This window comes from Entelurus aequoreus, linkage group LG11 (genome assembly GCF_033978785.1).
Source record: "Entelurus aequoreus isolate RoL-2023_Sb linkage group LG11, RoL_Eaeq_v1.1, whole genome shotgun sequence".
Classification (NCBI taxonomy): domain Eukaryota; kingdom Metazoa; phylum Chordata; class Actinopteri; order Syngnathiformes; family Syngnathidae; genus Entelurus; species Entelurus aequoreus.
In genome coordinates, this window is record NC_084741.1 from 29,348,170 (window position 1) to 29,369,177 (window position 21,008).

Here is a 21,008-nt window from a genome sequence, read left to right on the forward strand (position 1 = left end):
GAAAATAGAATGTTGGAAGGCTTCAATAAATCATTCGGGCCAGTCAGCTCTCCCTGGAGAGGTGGGATGGATTAAATTAAGCACTCCTTGGACTCTCTCTCTCTCTCTCTCTCTCTCTCTCTCTCTCTCTCTCTCTCTCTCTCTCTCTCTCTCTCTCTCTCTCTCTCTCTCTCTCTCTCTCTCTCTCTCTCTCTCTCACATATAAATCCAGTCAGCTGATCGCTAGACGCCACACGCACCGAGCAGCTCACCGCACAGAGCGGGAGAGGAGAGAAGAGAGAGGGAAGCAGCAGAAAGAGAAGAGGACGTGGAGAGGATGCAATGAGCCTCCCACTATAGTCGCAGTCCACCGGCGGACTGCAGGACTACAAACTGAAGGACTCCAAATTCTCACATCCCTCCCTCTTTCTCCTCTCCTATTCTTTAAGAGGCAGACTTATATTCATCTTTTTTTGCTGAGTTTCTATCCAAGAGGACTTCCATCTGTCAGGTGCACACTGAAGGCACAGGTTCAGCACCAGGAGCTGTCCGGTGCTGAACTTGCTTTCGGAAGGAGCCAGCAGAGGAATTTCCCTACAGTCTTCCAAATCTCCAAGCAAAGGTCACGCTGGACAGGCTGGACCGCTGTGTTTGGGTGTGTGTGGACTTGTGTGTCTGAGCGTGTGTGTGTTTTGCACAACCATGCCGAGGTCTTTCCTGGTGAAAAAGGTGAAACTGGATGATTTCTCCACCGGGTCTGATTTGGAGCACGCATACCGGCCCAGGACAGCGCTCAGTTTGCGGCTCCATGACAAAGGTAGGTGTACTTGAACGAGCGTGTGCCCCCCCACATACTTGCATAGTTGAAAACAACACAATGGTGAAGGATGCTTTCATTCAACTTATTACGATTGTGAGCAAAACTGAACAATCTTTGGAAAACACGCCTAAAGTGCAGACATTAGGACAAAAGAGTCCCTGCACATCCTTGAGATGTACCCGGTATATCTCAGCCGTAAGGTCACATGACAAAATCAACTCCATCATGCATTCCATGTTTCATCGATTTTCAGCTCACAGTCAACAAGGGACCAACCCCTCCCATACCCACTTCCTCCCACACGGGCTAAGTAAGGTTGACGTAGCGAGGAGACAGGTGGTTATTTGCTGATGTTGAAAACAGTTGTGTGGACAAGACGACACTCAACAGGTTTCTTGCGTTTTTAGTTCTACAGTTTTAAATTTCTTCAAATGGTAAATGTAAATGGGTTATACTTATATAGCGCTTTTCTACCTTCAAGGTACTCAAAGCGCTTTGACACTATTTCCACATTCACCCATTCACACACACATTCACACACTGATGGCGGGAGCTGCCATGCAAGGCCCTAACCACGACCCATCAGGAGCAAGGGTGAAGTGTCTTGCTCAAGGACACAACGGACGTGACGAGGTTGGTAGAAGGTGGGGATTGAACCAGGAACCCTCAGGTTGCTGGCACGGCCACTCTCCCAACTGCGCCACGCCGTCCCCAACAAAAGTTAGCTAACTGAACCAAAGATGAGCGAGCACTTTGGAGGAAACACTCAAACAAAACGGACAATTTTGTGTGTGTTTATGGAAACAGTGACACAACAATACGCAGTAAAGTTGCAGATTACTCCAACTGCCGTTTTACATGACATCATGTGAGAAAAGGGATGGGTACCGTTCACCAATTACCAGTACCTGGGAATTGATAACCGGTACTCAACAGCAACAACTTTTGTGTGTGTTAATGAATATGAATTGGTTAGTGACAATAAAATCTCATTTTTGTTGCTACATTTGTACTCATTTAAAAATGAGTTTATTATGTTAATGCTGTTTTTATATCTTGATATATTATCACAATTCTGAGTCTCATTCGCAAGTATGACATAAGGTTGCAATTGCAGTTGCAAGTCCAGGACGTTAGATGGCAGTAGTGTATAGTTTATGGTGTGTTTTTTTTTTTTTTTTTTGCTGCCCTCTAAAAAGTGTTAATACTGTACGTACAGTATTGTACTTGTTACTCGCCAGCTGTTTGCTTGAAATGCATGTCTTAGTTGTAGTTTTCATTAACAAATACAGAGTACACAGAACTTATTGAAATTATGATGAACATCTTGAACCCTTTTTTTTCCTTTTTTCTATTGAGACAAAGATTATTTATGTATTTAATATTTGTTTGCTTAATATGGAATATTATTTATTTGTTCACTGTTCTGTTACAGAGAACAAGGAAATTGGATACAATTGCTATGGTATGAAAAGCGGTAGGATTACATAAACTCTGGAAATGAGTGATGCATTACATTGTATCTTCTGCATGTTCGAAATAAACTGAAACTGAATTGAACTGAACTGAACTGAGGTTGAAATCACCATGAAAATCGGTAGCATGTCAATAGCAATGCCTATGTATATTAGCGTCAAGATGTTTAGAAAAGTGGGGCCTTTTTTGAGACAATTATTTTGTTGGCATTGAAAATTGTAACATTACCCCGAGGTAGTTTGGTTGATCGCACGCTCTCTGTGCTGCTGGCGTGATCGACAAGTGCTGAAGTGCAAAGACCGGGCGCAACGTCACGTGCAACTCAGGTACGGTTGGATTTTAAGTGAATTAGGACTGGCGGGATTCGGTCGGTGCCAGAAAAGTACCAAATTCGGTAACCATCCCTATGTGAGACACTCAAATAAAGACAATCAGGATGTTTTTGTCCCAATTTCCCCTTCTGATCAAAGAAACTCCTGATTATGTCTTAAAAGGTTGTCTTGTAAAATTGTCCTGTGGTCTGAGATGTCTTTAGAGAGAATCTGTCCCAATAATTGGCACCAAAACGGGTCGGGCGGACACAATCCAAACTTCCCTGGTCTGCCAGGAAAGCGGAGTAGAAATGGTATAACGGTTCTTTGAAGCAAAACAAATCTTGAGTTTGAGATTGTTTACGCAAGATTAGGGGCTTGAGGCACAAAAATAGTGGTCTCATTTCAGAATCAGGTTTTAATCACGCATACTGTTAATTAGCAGCTATAGTGACCTAAAACTAATTTTAAATGTAAAGTTAAATGTAAAAAAGTTACATTTTGACACGTTTGAGTTTCCCAGGCACAGACACACTTTCAGCTTGCTTACAAGAAGTTGCTCTTTGTGTTGCACAATGTTTTTGTTGTGCTCCCATGTTTGTGTTTTCACTGTTATTCTATTCAAAGTAATATTATTTACATTGGGACTCAAAGTTGCACACTTTCAACTTGCTTACAGGAAGTTGCTCTTTGTGTTGCACAACATTTTTGTTGTGCTGTCATGTTTGTGTTTTCACTGTTATTCTATTTAAAGTAATATTATTTACAGTGGGACTCAAAGTTGCCAAAATGTATTCAACTACTAGCCACCCTGGGTGGGTGGGCCGCAATCACACTAAACTTTGAAGTTTAAGTTGAGGGCCACAACATGTGGGCATGAAGGCTGCGAGTTTAAGCCCCTGGGACTACAGTAGAGTCGAGTTTGGTGCTGGCACTGATTGGTTATGTGTCGATAATATTTTAGCACACCACACACATTACCATGACAACTGTTCAATTACTTATTTTATAATTTTTTGTGTAACAGATGAACAAATCCACCTTATGTGTGTATTCCACTTGTGTTATGAACTTTTGTAGTGTTTTCATTTGTTTTACTGTGTTAGGGGGTTGACATTGTTTTACATTTGTGTAACATCGTTTGTAATTAAGATTGAGGGCCTGATCTACTAAAGTTTTGTGTGTATTAAAACCAGGGATGTCAAATGATTGAAATATGTAATCGCAAATAATTTCATTTGTTCATAGTTAACTCAAAATTAATGGCGATTGATCTACTAAAGTTTTGTGTGTATTAAAACCAGGGATATCAAATGATTGAAATATGTAATCGCAAATATTTTCATTTGTTCATAGTTAACTCAAAATTAATGGCGATTATTCACAGATATATATATCATTTTTTTTATCATCATTAATAACTGTACTCTTGACAGACAATTATTAAGTTTTAAAGAACATGACTGGACAAATTGTTTTCTTAGATGACATTTTTTAAATCAATATTATGCTTGTTTAAACAGCTCAACACAAAAAGGACCAAAAGACGATTTTAAAGAGGATTAAAACAAAATGGCCTGCAGTGCGTGCATTGGTCTTTTGCCGGATTTTGTATTTTGTAGAAATACAGAATTTTTATTCCTGCTGTAGAAGCACTTGCATTCAGAGGAGGAGCTACACATGTTTACATACCAGTTTCAGGCATGAATACAAAACAATTGTTTTGCAATGATCATGATTTGATTGTCAAAGATGTTTGCAAATGTAATATGTGATATTTCTACCTGATTATATTCTTCTGATATTCTATACATTCCATGTTGTACAAGTTAATGGTCTTCATATCGCTGCATGACAATGTCTCAACCTTCTCTATTTATGAATTAATCATAATATTCAGCCTGTTAAACATTCTTTAACTGAGGAGTATCAACCAGAGCAGGTTATAAAATAATTTGCAAAATATTTCAGCCGGTCAGAAAAATCCCCTTATATTCCTTAACTGATGTACTAGCATTTATTTAAGTGCAAATATCACAGATTATTTTTCAAAACATGATCATGATTGTAACGTAATGCAATTTAAACATTTTTATTTTGTTAATGTAATTAAAACATATGTAATGTGTAGCACTTTTATTTTGAAACCAGAAAAGTGTGATTGGTTTGAGAAGGTGCCTTGACATGTTTTGAAGACAGACTTTTTGCCATAAAAAAAAAAGTCCCCTTTCAACTTCCTGCTTACATCTTTAATTTCTGTTGATCTGTAATGCCATTTACTAAAGCAGTCACAGTAACAATCTACATTTTAAGTTATCATTCATCTTTCCCGTAATCCAAACACGGAAGCAAAGCTCCTCTCTTAAGCGGCAATGCGCGTCAGCGGGCGTTCGCTCCAATGATGTCGTCTCACGGCGTTAGAAAATAAAATGGTATTTTCTTGTTGGGAGAACGATTCGCCATAGCTTTGATTTGATATTTCCATAATGTCCTCTGTTTTCTTTGTGCATGTCTGCTTGCTATTTAAAAGCTGGTGGCTCAACAGCAACTGAAGCAATGACATTTTCTCAACCTACAATAGGGCCCGAGGGTCAAAAAGGTGTCAGGATGCATGCGCCTTAATAGCACGTAATAACAAACAAACATATATATCGCCGTTAAAAGAACTTACAGTTAACACATTTTTATCGCGTTAACTTTGACAGCCCTAAATAAATAATGTACAAAGTTGTACTAAAAGTAAAAAAGGACTAAACTCGTGGGCAGAGTATTTCGTCTTTTTTAAGTGGGCAAAATAAGGAGCGCAATTCAATTAGCATGTCTGTCCATAATGTAAATGCAGAATACATGCTCATTCTAGGGCCAATTTAGTGTTGCCAATCAGCCTATCCCCAGGTGCATGTATTAAAAAATGTTGTCTATTCAGCAATATCATTTTATAATTTCATAGATGCTGGATGACTTATAGGGCTGAATTGGATACTTTTGGTGCCTGCTGGTGTTTTTTTTTTAAATGGTATGCATTTTTTCATTTAAGAAATATATTATTAAAACATATCTCCTAATTAAAAAAAAAAAAATGTTTGCAATATGCATTTCTGGCATCTGGTTCATTCCGGACTCACCATCACAACACTGCAAAGCGCACTTTCAGTGCGCTAAAAAATGGGCTTTGTTGTATAGATTGCAATTCAATTTAACCTAGAAAAAGTGGTACTTGTTCATCAACAACATAGACAAAGTGCCACCGGTTGGACCATATGATGTCATAAATGTTAAAGGAAATGAGTGTCTCCATGGTGACAGACGGTATACACGCACAATCTTCATTTTAATAGGGCAGTCTGCACCACTTTCGCACTTGTTATCAATTGTACATGTAGTCTTAGACGATCAAAACGTCCACTAATGGTACTGGGGATGTATCGATAAGAAACGTTCATACCACAGTTAATGTGACCAAAATTATTATGCTAATCATTTTTATCACTGTATTGTTGAATATCCTCAAAAAAGTACTTATCCACTCACTGCAATCTTTTAACTAGATTTTATTTAACAAATAAATAAACAAAACAGATTGACACACAACATACTTTTACTGGCGGAAAATATTGTTCTGTTGTTTTTAGAGCCATTTTGTTTTTCAATGAGTTTTTAAATATGTTTATCTTCGTTCACTTTTGTTTGTAATGGTTTTAAAGTGTTTTATTAATGATAGATAAAACAAGGGGTCATGCGAGTTCAGGTCCTGTTGCCAATATTCCTTCGGGTATTGATCGATCACAGTTCTAAGATAGCACAGTCTGTAAATTCAATGTGCAAAATTGAATAGTTTAGTATAGTTGCTCAGACAGCATTGTTGAATATTGGAGTATGTCCTTTCTTAATGGGGAAGGCTGTAAATATCTCTCGTATTCGTGTTAGCATTTAAGTCAAGTCAAGTCAAGCTTTTGACTGAAGTGCTGTACAGGGCACATACAATAAAAGCAATAAATAGTGAATAATACAATAAACAGTAATTATATAACAGCATATTTTTGTAAAAAAAATCCAAAACAAACCCTCCAAATTCCCATTCTTCTCCAGTGAATGTCTGTGAGTTTATCAAAGTTAAAGTTAAAGTACCACTGATAGGTGTGGTGATATCACCCTCTGCATTTGACCCATCCCTTGTTCCACCCCCTGGGAGATGAGGGGAGCAGTGAGCAGTAGCAGTGGCCGATTGGGAATCATTTCGGAGATTTAACCCCCAATTCCAACCCTTGTTGCTGAGTGCCAAGCAGGGAGGTAATGGGTCCCATTTTTTTATAGTCTTTGGTATGACTCGGCCGGGGTTTGAACTCACAACCTACCAATCTCAGGGCGGACACTCTAACCACAAGGCCACCGAGCAGGCTTTAAAGTGTTATCAATCACAGTTTTAAGATCATTTTCATTTAAAAAAAAAATTATTATCAATCAATCAAAGTTTACTTACATGGCCCTTAATCACAAATGTCTCAAAGGGCTGCACAAGCCACAATGACATCCTCGACTCAGATCCCACATCAGGGCAAAACAAACTCAAACTAATCGGAACAATGAGAAAACTTCGAAGGGACCGCATATGTGGGGACCCCCCTACTGGTTAATAATGTGAGAGTCCAGTTCGTAGCAGTAGCACGTAGGCTACACACAATTGTATAGTTTGCACATGCTTTTGAGCACTTATTTGGATCTTAAAAGATTCGGCCTTAAGTGTTTTGGTGTGTTTACATTTCAACATTATCAGTGGTTTATGTCCTTTTACACTTGTATGACATTTTTTTTGGATAGTGACAGTTCGAGGCTTTAACAGATTATTTCTGTTTTCTTTCGCAAAAAAAAGCAGTGAACAAAAATATATTGTGTTCAACCTCAGAAGTTACACAGTATCGCTGCAAATAAACTCATTTCCTCTTCCTTTTAGTTGGAGATAAATGCATCATGCTGTCAAAGTAGCCTTTTAGCGTGAAGTACCAGCATTTTTGATCAATGAAAGTGTGGGACTGACACAAAGCAAACAATGTGTGTGTTAAGTTGTGTGCTTAATTCCTGAATGTCGTACAGTAGGAGCAAGCCGAGTGACTCATTGTTATGTGCTGTGAACTTCACTCCACCCTTGAGCAGACGTCTCCATGCATCCTCTCGCTGCTTCCACTGACACGTTGTTGCATCAGCATGTGTTTCCCCCGCGTGTGTGCCCCTCACTGGCAAGGTTTTTTTTTTTCTCCAAAAAAGCTGTCAGTGGTTTATTCATCATGTCGAGGCTAACAAGGCCCGCGTGGCTCCACACGCTACCTGCAGTCGTCTTGTCCTCCGCTACCTTTTTATTTCTCCTCCCTCCATCCTCAGAACACTCACTGCAGTGCAGGATTTAGCCTTTCTGAGCCAAAGCATGTTGGCAGCAACTTTCTGGTCGAATGAAGCAGAGTTGGGAATAATTTATGCCACACTTGTGTTGCTCTGTGTGTAATTGGACTGTTACGATAGGAGGGACGCCCTGCGGATACAAACTAGTCATTTAGGGCTTGTCGCCTCTACTAAATAAGAGCAACACAAAGCCTACTACAACTACTACTAGTACTACTACTACAACTACTACCACTGTGGAACTTAGATCTACAAACTTAATTGGTTCTTGACATGGTTCGTGAATCGAAATGTTTGTATGGTGAAGCAGAGTTCCCTCTAAAAACAATAAAAACATGAATAATTGGTCACAAAAGTCCAAAGAATGCACACTTTGAAAACATTATAATATGTGTGTACATATACAGTATACATATATACATATACTTATAATTAATAAGTACAGACCTAACTGCTTGGCATCTCTGCCTGTCGCACCTCCTCCAGTGCACTTCATATACATATATATACCTACATATATAAACAGCCTCTAGGGATGAAATAGCCTCTGTGTTTTTTCCTGACCTAACGTATATAAATATATATATATTTAAATATATATATATAAATAATATATATATATATATATATATATATATATATATATATATATATATATATATATATATATATATATATATATATATATATATATATATATATATATATATGTTTGTATATATACATATATATATATATATATATATATATATATATATATATATATATATATATATATATATATATATATATATATATATATATATATATATAGTCAAGGTTTCTGTGGTTTATCCGTTGTACAGTTTTCAATACCGGGGTAGAGCGGAATATACGTTAGGTCAGGAAAAAACAGAGGCTATTTAATCCCTACAAGCCTGTTTCGCATTTATATAAAGGGAAACCTGCGAAACAGCCTCTAGGGATGAAATAGCCTCTGTGTTTTTTCCTGACCTAACGTATATAAATATATATATATATCTAAATATATATATATATATATATATATATATATATATATATATATATATATATATATATATATATATATATATATATATATATATATATGTATAAATATATATATATATATATATATATATATATATATATATATATATATATATATATATATATATATATATATATATATATATATATATATATATATATAATCAAGGTTTCTGTGGTTTATCCGTTATACAGTTTTCAATACCGGGGTAGAGCGGAATATACGTTAGGTCAGGAAAAAACAGAGGCTATTTAATCCCTACAAGCCTGTTTCGCATTTATATAAATGCCTCTAGGGATGAAATAGCCTCTGTGTTTTTTCTTGACCTAACGTATATATATATATATATATATATATATATATATATATATATATATATATATATATATATATATATATATATATATATATATATATATATATATCAAACACACATAACAAGGGGAAAATAGATTAACAACCTCTTCATTATCAAAACAACGTCCAGGGTGTACTCTACCGTCCGCCCAAATGCAGCTGGGATAGGCTCCAGCATCCCCCACGACCCCGAGAGGGACAAGCGGTAGAAAATGGATGGATAGCTGGACAACAACAACAACAACAACAACAACAACAACAACAACAACAACAACAACAACAACAACAACAACAACAACAGCAAGCTAATTTGTCGAAAGTCCCTTTGATGTTTTCCAAAACGTTAGCACCCATGTTGCTACATTTATAAAAATAAAAAGGTTAAAAAGTAAAACAATTTTCACCTGGCCACATGCCATCACTAGGCAGAGAAGGAAAGGCGGTCAGAGCCAGGCGGGAGGTTTACAGATTTCCAGGCTTGTTTGTTGACTTTTTTGGACCCATATTGACTAAGCAAAATAAACAAAATTTGGTCAATGGCGAGAAAAGAAAAACACGCACTGAAGCGCTGAGAAGTGGCAGAAGTGGAAGTAATGAACTGCGTAAACAAGATGTGACGGAAGGGCCTCTGCCTCTACAGAAATGGCAAGGCCCTGTGTATACTGTACCTCACAGGAAGTGATGTCATGAAAATGGCAGCCCACTAAGGATTCCGGTGGCACACACAATACTTGAATTGTACACCGAGACAGGGTTCGCACACAGAGGCATATTTAGCGCGAAAAGTTTGCAAATAGAGGGGATCATAAAAAGGGGCGTGGACTAAATACTACTACTTCATGCAGAGTGAAAATACCTGCAATAAATGCATCATATATGTACAATGTGTTTGTTGATGTAATGACTCATTTAACACCTTACAGTCCAAAAGTCATCAGCTTTGTTTGCAAGACAAGGAACCATATTTGATTGCTTTGTTCATGAACAGACGTGTCCAAAAGTGAGGCCCGGGGGGCCATTTGTGGCCTGCGGCTCGTTTTTTATTGGCCCACGGCAAATTCTACAGACAGAATAAACATGTCTTGGATTAACCCAAATGGTGGACTCCCTCTGCATCTTACTTTACTTTGTCGCTGATGACTACCGTCCTGTCATGGTGTGTACATTTTTTAAGTTTTTGAGAGAGCTAAAGCCCTTGAAAATATTTCAATTGACAATATAGTACTAGTAGCGAATAATAATAACAATACAAAATTAAAAAGTAGTACAAGGGATTCGGTTATATTGTTTTACTAATTTGCTTAGTTACCTACAGTAACTAAGCAAATTACTGTACCAGTATTTGCTGACAAATACAGTAATGGCTGTAAATAATAGTTTAGCATCTATTGATAGACCTACTTTGTATTTTTTTCATTATATCTTTATTTGTTAAATGGGACAATAATGCACATTATTGAACACAGAAAATGCAAATTGTGCCAGATTGTAGCAAAAGGCTAATTTCCATTTGTAGTCCCAGCCAGGTTGATGGTTTATACAACAAGGACTATAAAAGAATATATACATACAAGTTAGACACACCAACTTCAGACAAAAACACTAGGATAAAATACAGATACTCAGATGTAATAATAAACATGACATGAAATGGTGACCCATATAAAACAATAGGTTGCTGCATGACCTCACTCAGATCAGGACAAATCAAGAATAAAGTCACCATAGTAGTTTATGTACTCAAAGCAGATGGAGAAGTGCTATGGTGCTAAAGTGCAAGTGTGCTAAATTTTTGCATATACAGTAAGTTAAAGTGCTGCTATAATTGCACATAGCCCAGTTGCACAAATAGTTAGCATTAACAGATGTATTAATGCATAGAAAACTTCACCAACAAGCACACATAGTGTAAGTGGATCTCTGTATCAAATATGCACAAAATATGAGCACAGAATTTTTACTATGAAAGCATAGAACTATTGATATATTTAAACACTGTAACAATTCTGGTCTGTCCTGGGCCACACTTTCAGATTGCCTTTAAAACTTGCAAAGCTGGAACATTTCCTGTATTGGTTTTAACATTTTCAATGTACAAAATGTATCAGAGTGGCCCCTGCACTGTCTTATTTGTCCATATGCGACCCTCGCTGGAAAAAATATGGACACCCCTGCAGTAGAGCCATGTGATTTTTCACAGCCAGTTGGTGAAAAAAGGTTGATGGTAGTAATGGAAAAGTTAGTATTAAGTAAAGTATGTTCAAAGTGTATCTCCTTATACCAAAAATAATGATACTATTTTGTAATATTTGTATTATATTTAATGATAATATAATATAAAGGTATGTAGAAACATATTAATACATAATTACATATTTATTATATATATTTTTTAAACAAAAACAAAAAAACGAACATAGAAGTTTCTGGATGTTAAAAAAAAAAAAGAAATCTGTGATTAATTTAGACATTCCTATTATTCCATTCAGTGTCTTGTGACTTTTTTTGTGTAAATTTTGCCTATCATTCACAATTATTTTATGAGACAAGCACACAAATGTTTTTCTTTTTCAAAGCATTATAACTCCTAAATAAACAATGGAGGTAAAGTGTCTTACGTCATTGTGTCTATTTGGCCCATTAAGTGCCCTATAAAACATCCTCCATTTATGTTTTATATACATGCTGTAAGTATATAAGTAATGTAGTAACAGGCACGTTCATTATAACATGTAATGTTTACGTATTTTGGTTATTTTAAACATACGTACAGTATTAATTTCACAGAAACGTCATGTTTGCTATTTCCTTCAACAGCAGCAACAGCACGACTAATCATAGCAGACAGATTACTTTGGGAAAAGTGATGATCAAGAACCTTGTATTTTTTAACCTTATAAATAATCTTTATAAAAAAAAAAACTTTATAAGTAAAATACTTACACTATTAACACTTCTTGGGGTGCAAACATACAACAAAAAAGAACCACCATAAACCATACACTACTGCCATCTAACGTCCTGGACTTGCAACTGTAATTGCAACCTAATGTCATACAAATGAAAATATGATATAACAACAAGACAGCAGTTCTTATACTCATTTTATTTTTAAATGTTGCAGTAAAAATTAGATTTTACTTAAAAAACAATTAAATAGGAACTGTTAACTGGTATTGTTGAGTACCAGTATCGATTCCCAGGTACCAGAAAATGGTACCGTATCGGTTCAAATGTGAACGATACCCATCCCTAATGAGAAGCACTGCTTGTACTTTAAAGTCGAACCAAACCCATAATAGCAAAAATAAGAACAAAATAATATATAGGTTCATGTCAGATTCGGTAACCACAGATGACGCGCTAGCTGTCCAAAGTCAGGACCCAGGGTGGACCACTCATCCGTGCATCAGTTGGGGACGTCTCTGCGCTGCTGACCTGTCTCCGCTCAAGATGATCTCCTGCTGGCCCCACTATGGACTGGACTCTCACTATTATGTTAGATCCACTATGGACTGGACTCTCACAATATTATGCTAGATCCACTCGATGTCCATTGCACCGGTAGCCAGGGGAGGGACCCCTCCAAGGTTTCTCATTGTCATCCCATTGGGTTTAGTTTTTTCTTGCCCTGATGTGTCGTTGTGACTTGTGCAGCCCTTTGAGACACTCGTGATTTAGGGCTATGTAAGTAAACATTGATTGATTGATTGACTTGCAGGACACTTTTCCATCTTGATGAAAAGGAGACATTTTATACGACTAAATGATGCGAGGACATAATCTCAAGTTTGAAAGGTTTTCTGCCATTCCTATATGTTGACTAGAGCGGTCAACGTTTATGTGTCAACACAAGTAAATATTGAAAAATAAATTGTGCTATCAAAAAGGACTAATGATTGATTACAGTGTTTGTTTTGACTGCTGGAAGGCGGTGGACATTGCATGGGCAGTGATAGTAAGAGCGATATGCTCTGCGCCCAATTTCAATTCATTACAATCTCAGACGGAACTTTAGATACAACTGAGGTAATTAGTTGGTATTGCAGTGACAAACTTTCTTATAATTGGCGCATCCATCCATCCATCCATTTTCTACCGCTTATCCTTCTCTGTATCGCAGGGGTGGCTGGAGCCTATCCCAGCTACATTCGGGCGGAAGGCGGGGGTACACCCTGCACAAGTCACCACCTCATCGCACATCAAGTTTAAAATAGCATCATAAAGCGAAACATGAATGTGAGGATGGTGTCGCTAGCATAAATGCTACATAGACAGCAAAAAGAGGCCAACAAACTATGCTGGCACATTTCATTTGCAGTCTGGAATATGAGTGGTGAGTGTCTTCGCTCTGCTCGCTAGCAGACCTAACGCCTGTGAGTGCTTTGGCAGGGGTTCACGGCAGCACCTGCCACTGCTCGTTGAGGAAAGTAAATGCAGCGTGCTTTCGCCTCAGAGCCTCCAAGACACGAGAAAAGCCTCCAGTAACACTCGGAAAAATCACTAGATTGGTCGCTAATTCAAAAAAAGAGATCAGAGCTGTCATCTGTAAAGGTAAATAATCTTGTTTGTTTAAACTGTTTAGACTAAAGGAGAGTAAATGCAGATGTAAGTGGTGCACTATACGTAGCACACAGTCTATGCTTTGTTGGTGTTGGTGTACTACGACAGTGAAGTGTGGTGCCTTGAAGGAGTTTATAATAATAAACAGTCGTGTGAGCACACAGTCGAGTCTGTGTATTCTTGGACATAACATTGACGATAAGGATGGAGCTTCCTTTGCCTCCCTTTTTCGCTCTGTCGGGTGAGCCGCAGATCTTGTGGTCCCGCTGGCATTTGTGTTTTGAGACTTTTATTGCGGCCATCAGGCTAAATAACGCTAGCAATGCTAGGCTACATGACAAATGATTTTTAACACTCTTGGATCAGTGCAGATATACACGGACTGTGTCGCTTTGCTGGCTGGGTATTTTGTTGCCCCAAAGAGCATTACTGTCAGGTGAATCATCTTCAGCAAAAGCACCAACAACACGCCGGCAAGTCGGTACGCAACTACATCGCCAATCTCCGCTGCCTGGCAAGCCTATGCAGGTTCGACCGTTTGGAAGACGAAATGATTCACGATCAGCTGGCTGAAAACAGGACACTCCCAAAGCTTTGGTAAAATTGTTAATGTCACCAGACGAAGGTGGTAGAAATGGCCTTCCAACTCGAGTCTGCTGCACAATTAGCATCGCAGCCTTAGACAGTGGCCCCAGATGCACAGTTTCCTGAAAGCCCCTCACCTCATGTGGACGTTAAGGTGAGTATATTTAATAATATTTAATAATACCACCTTAACATTTGGCAACCAAACAATTACACAAGGCGACTCGGTAAAGAATCTGGGTATTATCTTCGACCCGACTCTCTCGTTTGAGTTACACATTAAGAGTGTTACTAAAACGGCCTTCTTTCATCTCCGTAATATCGCAAAAATGTGTTCCATTTTGTCCACTAGCGACGCTGAGATCATTATTCATGCGTTCGTTACGTCTCGTCTCGATTACTGTCACGTATTATTTTCGGGTCTCCCTATGTCTAGCATTAAAAGATTACAGTTGGTACAAAATGCGGCTGCTAGACTTTTGACAAGAACAAGAAAGTTTGATCATATTACGCCTATACTGGCTCACCTGCACTGGCTTCTTGTGCACTTAAGATGTGACTTTAAAGTTTTACTACTTACGTATAAAATACTACACGGTCTAGCTCCAGCCTATCTTGCCGATTGTGTTGTACCATATATCCCGGCAAGAAATCTGCGTTCAAAGAACTCCGGCTTATTAGTGATTCCCAGAGCCCAAAAAAAGTCTGCGGGCTATAGAGCGTTTTCTATTCGGGCTCCAGTACTCCGGAATGCCCTCCCGGTGACAGTTAGAGATGCTACCTCAGTAGAAGCATTTAAGTCCCATCTTAAAACTCATTTGTATACTCTAGCCTTTAAATAGACCCCCCTTTTAGACCAGTTGATCTGCCGTTTCTTTTCTTCTCTCCTCTGCTCCCCTCTCCCTTGGGGAGGGGGAGTTGCACAGGTCCGGTGGCCATGGATGAAGTGCTGGCTGTCCAGAGTCGGGACCCCGGGTGGACCGCTAGCCTGTGCATCGGTTGGGGACATCTCTGCGCTGCTGACCCGTCTCCGCTCGGGACGGTTTCCTGCTGGCCCCACAATGGACTGGACTCTCGCTGATGTGTTGGATCCACTGTGGACTGGACTTTCACAATATTATGTCAGACCCACTCGACATCCATTGCTTTCGGTCTCTCCTAGAGAGGGGGGGTTACCCACATATGCGGTCATCTCCAAGGTATCTCATAGTCGCTCACATCGACGTCCCACTGGGGTGAGTTTGTCCTTGCCCGTATGTGGGCTCTGTACCGAGGATGTCGTTGTGGCTTGTGCAGCCCTTTGAGACACTTGTGATTTAGGGCTATATAAATAAACATTGATTGATTGATTGAATGTCACAGGACGTAAGGGAGCTACAGCAGGTAGCCTGTGTGGAAATTGTGGCTCTTTTGGGAGAGATGGCACATGCACCTCTACGGGCGACAATTCACGCTTCAAAGCCCTCCTGACAACGACCGGCTCAGGTCACAAGCCGCTGTGCTTCTTCAGGTGGTCCGAGAGACTGCAGGCGTATAACTTTACCACACCAGGCAGGGACAATATCGTGGCGGACTTCCTCTCCAGCGCCACACCCAGCACTGTGCCAAACGCCACTCAAGGTGGTCCTCATGCTGCACGCACCCTTTAAAGCAGCTGTGTCACTGCAAGCAGCATCAGCACAGGACCCTGTGTTCACACAGCTACGTTAGTTCATCCAAGAGGGCTGGCCAGCAAAAGTGCCAAAGGACCTAGCACCTTTTTATCGTGTCAAGGGGGACATCCGCTGTTGGAACAATGTCTGTGTGACACGCTGGCTGTGCACTGTGGTGCCCTACGCTTTGAGAGCACGAGTCATGTTGCATGAGGGTCGTCTGGGCATCGTCAGGGTCAAGCAACGCTGTAGGTGTCTAGTCTGGTGGCCAGGCATCGACAGAGACCTGGAGGCTCTGGTAAAGGACTGTACAGCATGCCTCACCACTGGCAAGACTTTTTTATCCGGCCCTGGTCGTCAGCACCGTTGTCCCACATTCAGCTTGACATCTGCAGGGAACTCCATGGCCTACCTCAGCACCAACGCTTCCTCCTTGTCGTCTATGACCTCTATTCTAAGTGGCCTGAGGTGCAGCACACCGGCTCAGTCACCACCACTGTGGTCACCGACTTCCTTTGCTCTTTGTTCACCCGTTGAGGCGTGCTTGATGCCATCACCACTGACAATGGGCCCTAGTTCATCTTGGCCAGTTTTTATATATTTTTTGAGGAGCAGGGAGTCAACCACATTATGACCGCCTTATATAACCTTCATGCCAACGGCGGTGTGGAGCGGTCAAACTAGGCCCTCAAGAATGGCGGATGGCCTCCCATTCTCCTCAGCATTGCAAAGCACGCTGTTGCATTACAGGGCGACCACGCCACAACCAGTAGTTCTCCAGCCCTCCTGATGCTCGGACGTGAGCTCCAGCTACCCCTTGACCACCTGCACCCGACGAAGGGAGATAATCCTGCTACGGGCAACAGAGTAGCTGAACATTAACGCCGCATGCAGCAGCAGTTTGACCAGAAGCACGGCGCAAAAATCCCTGCACTTGCCCAACCGGTCCAACAAACTGCTCTCATTTAGCCAACACCCCGCCAGATCATCGAACAACTAGGACTAGCCCCGTTCTGCAATCAATCTGACAATCCTTTCCCTGTGTAGAGTCAAATTAAGCCGCAGGCTCCACTCCTGGTGGTGCCCTTCCATCAATTCCTTTAAGTTTCAGCTTTGCAACCACGCCAGCCGCTTGAGTCCACTTCAGATCAGGCAGTGGACCCGCACCACACTGAAGGTGACTGGGGTTGCTGATGCACAGATGCCTGTGCCACCTGTCCCACCTGACCCAGGTATGCAGGATGACCCTGTGTAGCCTGGGCTCAGTCCTGTCAGGGCCCGCCAAAGATCGCTGTATTTGGACGTCTATGTTACAGACTTAAAAAAAAAAAAAAAAAAAGTTTTTTTTTTTCATGTGGCAGAATAATCCACAAGACTAGGCGGGTGGGCCGGCAGTCTACCTGGCTACCCCGTTAGGTTAGCTATGTGTTTTGTTTGCTGTTTTTGTGTAAAGTCTTGCTATCGTTGTTGTTGTTGTTGACATACTTTAAAAGGGGAGTGAATGTAACATACAATCTATACTACATTATGTGCTGGTGTTGGTGTGTTATGACAGTGAAGTGTAGGGCCGTAAAGAAGTTGGAAGTGTCGTATATAATAATAAACAGTCTTGTGAGCACACAGTCAAGTCTGTGTATTCTTGGATATAACACTATTGTTTATGGGTGTCTTTATTACAAACCCCGTTTCCATATGAGTTGGGAAATGGTGTTAGATGTAAATATAAATGGGATACAATGATTTGCAAATCATTTTCAACCCATATTCAGTTGAAAATGCTACAAAGACAACATATTTGATGTTCAAACTGATAAACATTTTTTTTTTGCAAATAATCATTAACTTTAGAATTTGATGCCAGCAACACGTGACAAAGAAGTTGGGAAAGGTGGCAATAAATAGTGATAAAGTTGAGGAATGCTCATCAAACACTTATTTGGAACATCCCACAGGTGAACAGGCAAATTGGGAACAGGTGGGTGCCATGATTGGGTACAAAAGTAGATTCCATGAAATGCTCAGTCATTCATAAACAAGGATGGGGCGAGGGTCACCGCTTTGTCAACAAATGCGTGAGCAAATTGTTGAACAGTTTAAGAACAACCTTTATCAACCAGCTATTGGAAGGAATTTAGGGATTTCACCATCTACGGTCCGTAATATCATCAAAGGGTTCAGAGAATCTGGAGAAATCACTGCACGTAAGCAGCTAAACCCGTGACTTTCGATCCCTCAGGCAGTACTGCATCAACAAGCGACATCAGTGTGTAAAGGATATCACCACATGGGCTCCGGAACACTTCAGAAACCCACTGTCAGTAACTACAGTTGGTCGCTACATCTGTAAGTGCAAGTTAAAACTCTCCTATGCAAGGCGAAAACCATTTATCAACAACAGCCAGAAACGCTGTCGGCTTCGCTGGGCCTGAGCTCATCTAAGATGGACTGATACAAAGTGGAAAAATGTTCTGTGGTCTGACGAGTCCACATTTGAATTTGTTTTTGGAAACTGTGGACGTCGAAAAGAACCATCCAGATTGTTATAGGCGCAAAGTTGAAAAGCCAGCATGTGTGATGGTATGGGGGTATATTAGTGCCCAAGACATGGGTAACTTACACATCTGTGAAGGCGCCATTAATGCTGAAAGGTACATACAGGTTTTGGAGCAACATATGTTGCCATCCAAGCAACGTTACCATGGACGCCCCTGCTTGTTTCAGCAAGACAATGCCAAGCCACGTGTTACATCAACGTGGCTTCATAGTAAAAGAGTGCGGGTACTAGACTGGCCTGCCTGCAGTCCAGACCTGTCTCCCATTGAAAATGTGTGGTGCATTATGAAGCCTAAAATACCACAACGGAGACCCCCGGACTGTTTAACAACTTAAGCTGTACATCAAGCAAGAATGGGAAATAATTCCACCTGAGAAGCTTAAAAAATGTGACTCCTCAGTTCCCAAACGTTTACTGAGTGTTGTTAAAAGGAAAGGCCATGTAACACAGTGGTGAACATGCCCTTTCCCAACTACTTTGGCACGTGTTGCAGCCATGAAATTCCAAGTTAATTATTATTTGCAAAAAAAAAATAAGTTTATGAGTTTGAACATCAAATATCTTGTCTTTGTAGTGCAATAATTGATTATGGGTTGAAAAGGATTTGCAAATCATTGTATTCCGTTTATATTTACATCTAACACAATTTCCTAACTCATATGGAAACAGGGTTTGTATTTTATATTACTAATAATATACTATACAGCTGTAACTAGTTTGCTATATTACCGCAAACACTGTCAAATTGGGCAATCAATTCTTACTATAGTACCCTGCCTTCCGCCCGAGTGCAGCCGGGACAGGCTCCAGCACCCCCGCGACCCAAAGCAGTAGAACATGGATGGAATTCTTTCTGTACTTACTGTCACCAAGTTTTGAGCAAATCAATGACGTGCAATTCAGTAAAACATTTCAAAAAATGTTCCTGTGTGACATTCTGACTCCAAAATTACATTAATAGCCAAATATTGGGGTACTTTCTTAAAGGCCTACTGAAACCCACTACTACCGACCACGCAGTCTGATAGTTTATATATCAATGATGAAATCTTAACATTGAAACACATGCCAATACGGCCGGGTTAACTTATAAAGTGCAATTTTAAAATTCCCGCCACACTTCCGGTTGAAAATCTCCTTTGGATATGATTTATGCGCGTGACGTCATAAAATGCACGGAAGTGTTCGGGCCCTATTGGACAGAATACACAAAGCTCTGTTTTCTTCGACAAAATTCCACAGTATTCTGGACATCTGTGTTGGTGAATATTTTGCAATTTGTTTAATGAACAATGGAGGCTGCAAAGAAGAACGTTGTAGGTGGGATCGATCGGTGTCTTAGCGGCTAAGTACAATACTTACAGCAACACAACAAGGACTACTTACCCTGATAGAAGACGCCTAGCTGATGCTTGCCGCCAAACCCACGGATGAAGTCCTTCGTCGCGCCGTTGATCGCTGGAACGCAGGTGAGCACGGCTGTTGATGGGAAGATGAGGGCTGGCTGGCGTAGGTGGAGCGCTAATGTTTTATCATAGTTCTGTGAGTTCCGGCTGCTAAGTTGCTAAATTAGCCTTAGCGTCGTTAGCAACAGCATTGTTAAGCCTTACCAGGCTGAGAATTTTTAACCGTGTAGTTACATGTTGGTTGATTGATTGATTGATTGAGACTTGTATTAGTAGGTTGCACAGTGAAGTAAATATTCCATACAATTGACCACTAAATGGTAACACCCAAATAAGTTTTTTAACTTGTTTAAGTCGGGGTCCACTTAAATTGATTCATTATACAGATATATACTATCATATATACTATCATCATAATACAGTCATCACATAAGATAATCACATTGAATTATTTACATTATTTACAATCAGGGGTGTGGAGGGGGGGGGGATATGGACATCAAGTAGTGGACATAGAGAGAGAGAGAGAGAGAGAGAGAGAGAGAGAGAGAGAGAGAGAGAGAGAGAGAGAGAGAGAAAAGAGAGAGAGAGAGAGAGAGAGAGAGAGAGAGAGAGAGAGAGAGAGAGAGAGAGAGAGAGAGAGAGAGAGATCAGAAGGCATAAGAAAAAGAAAAAGTATCTGCATTTGATTGTTTACATTTGATTATTAGCAATCCGGGGAGGGTGTTAGTTTAGGGTTGTAGCTGCCTGGAGGTGAACTTTTATTGCAGTTTTGAAGGAGGATAGAGATGCCCTTTCTTTTATACCTGTTGGGAGCGCATTCCACATTGATGTGGCATAGAAAGAGAATGAGTTAAGAC

At 40.0% G+C, this 21,008-nt stretch overlaps 1 protein-coding gene across 2 annotated transcripts in view; it reads left to right on the top strand.

The window, feature by feature from the left end:
- The first annotated feature begins 251 nt into the window (after positions 1 to 251).
- Positions 252 to 21,008, top strand: part of LOC133659961 (transcriptional repressor scratch 1-like) — a 42,224-nt gene continuing 21,467 nt past the window's right edge. For both annotated transcript variants that reach the window (XM_062062908.1, XM_062062909.1), the window contains exon 1: positions 252 to 796. In XM_062062908.1, the coding sequence (XP_061918892.1) occupies positions 682 to 796 (115 nt within the window). In that variant the 5' untranslated portion in view covers positions 252 to 681. The remainder of the gene's footprint in view (positions 797 to 21,008) is intronic.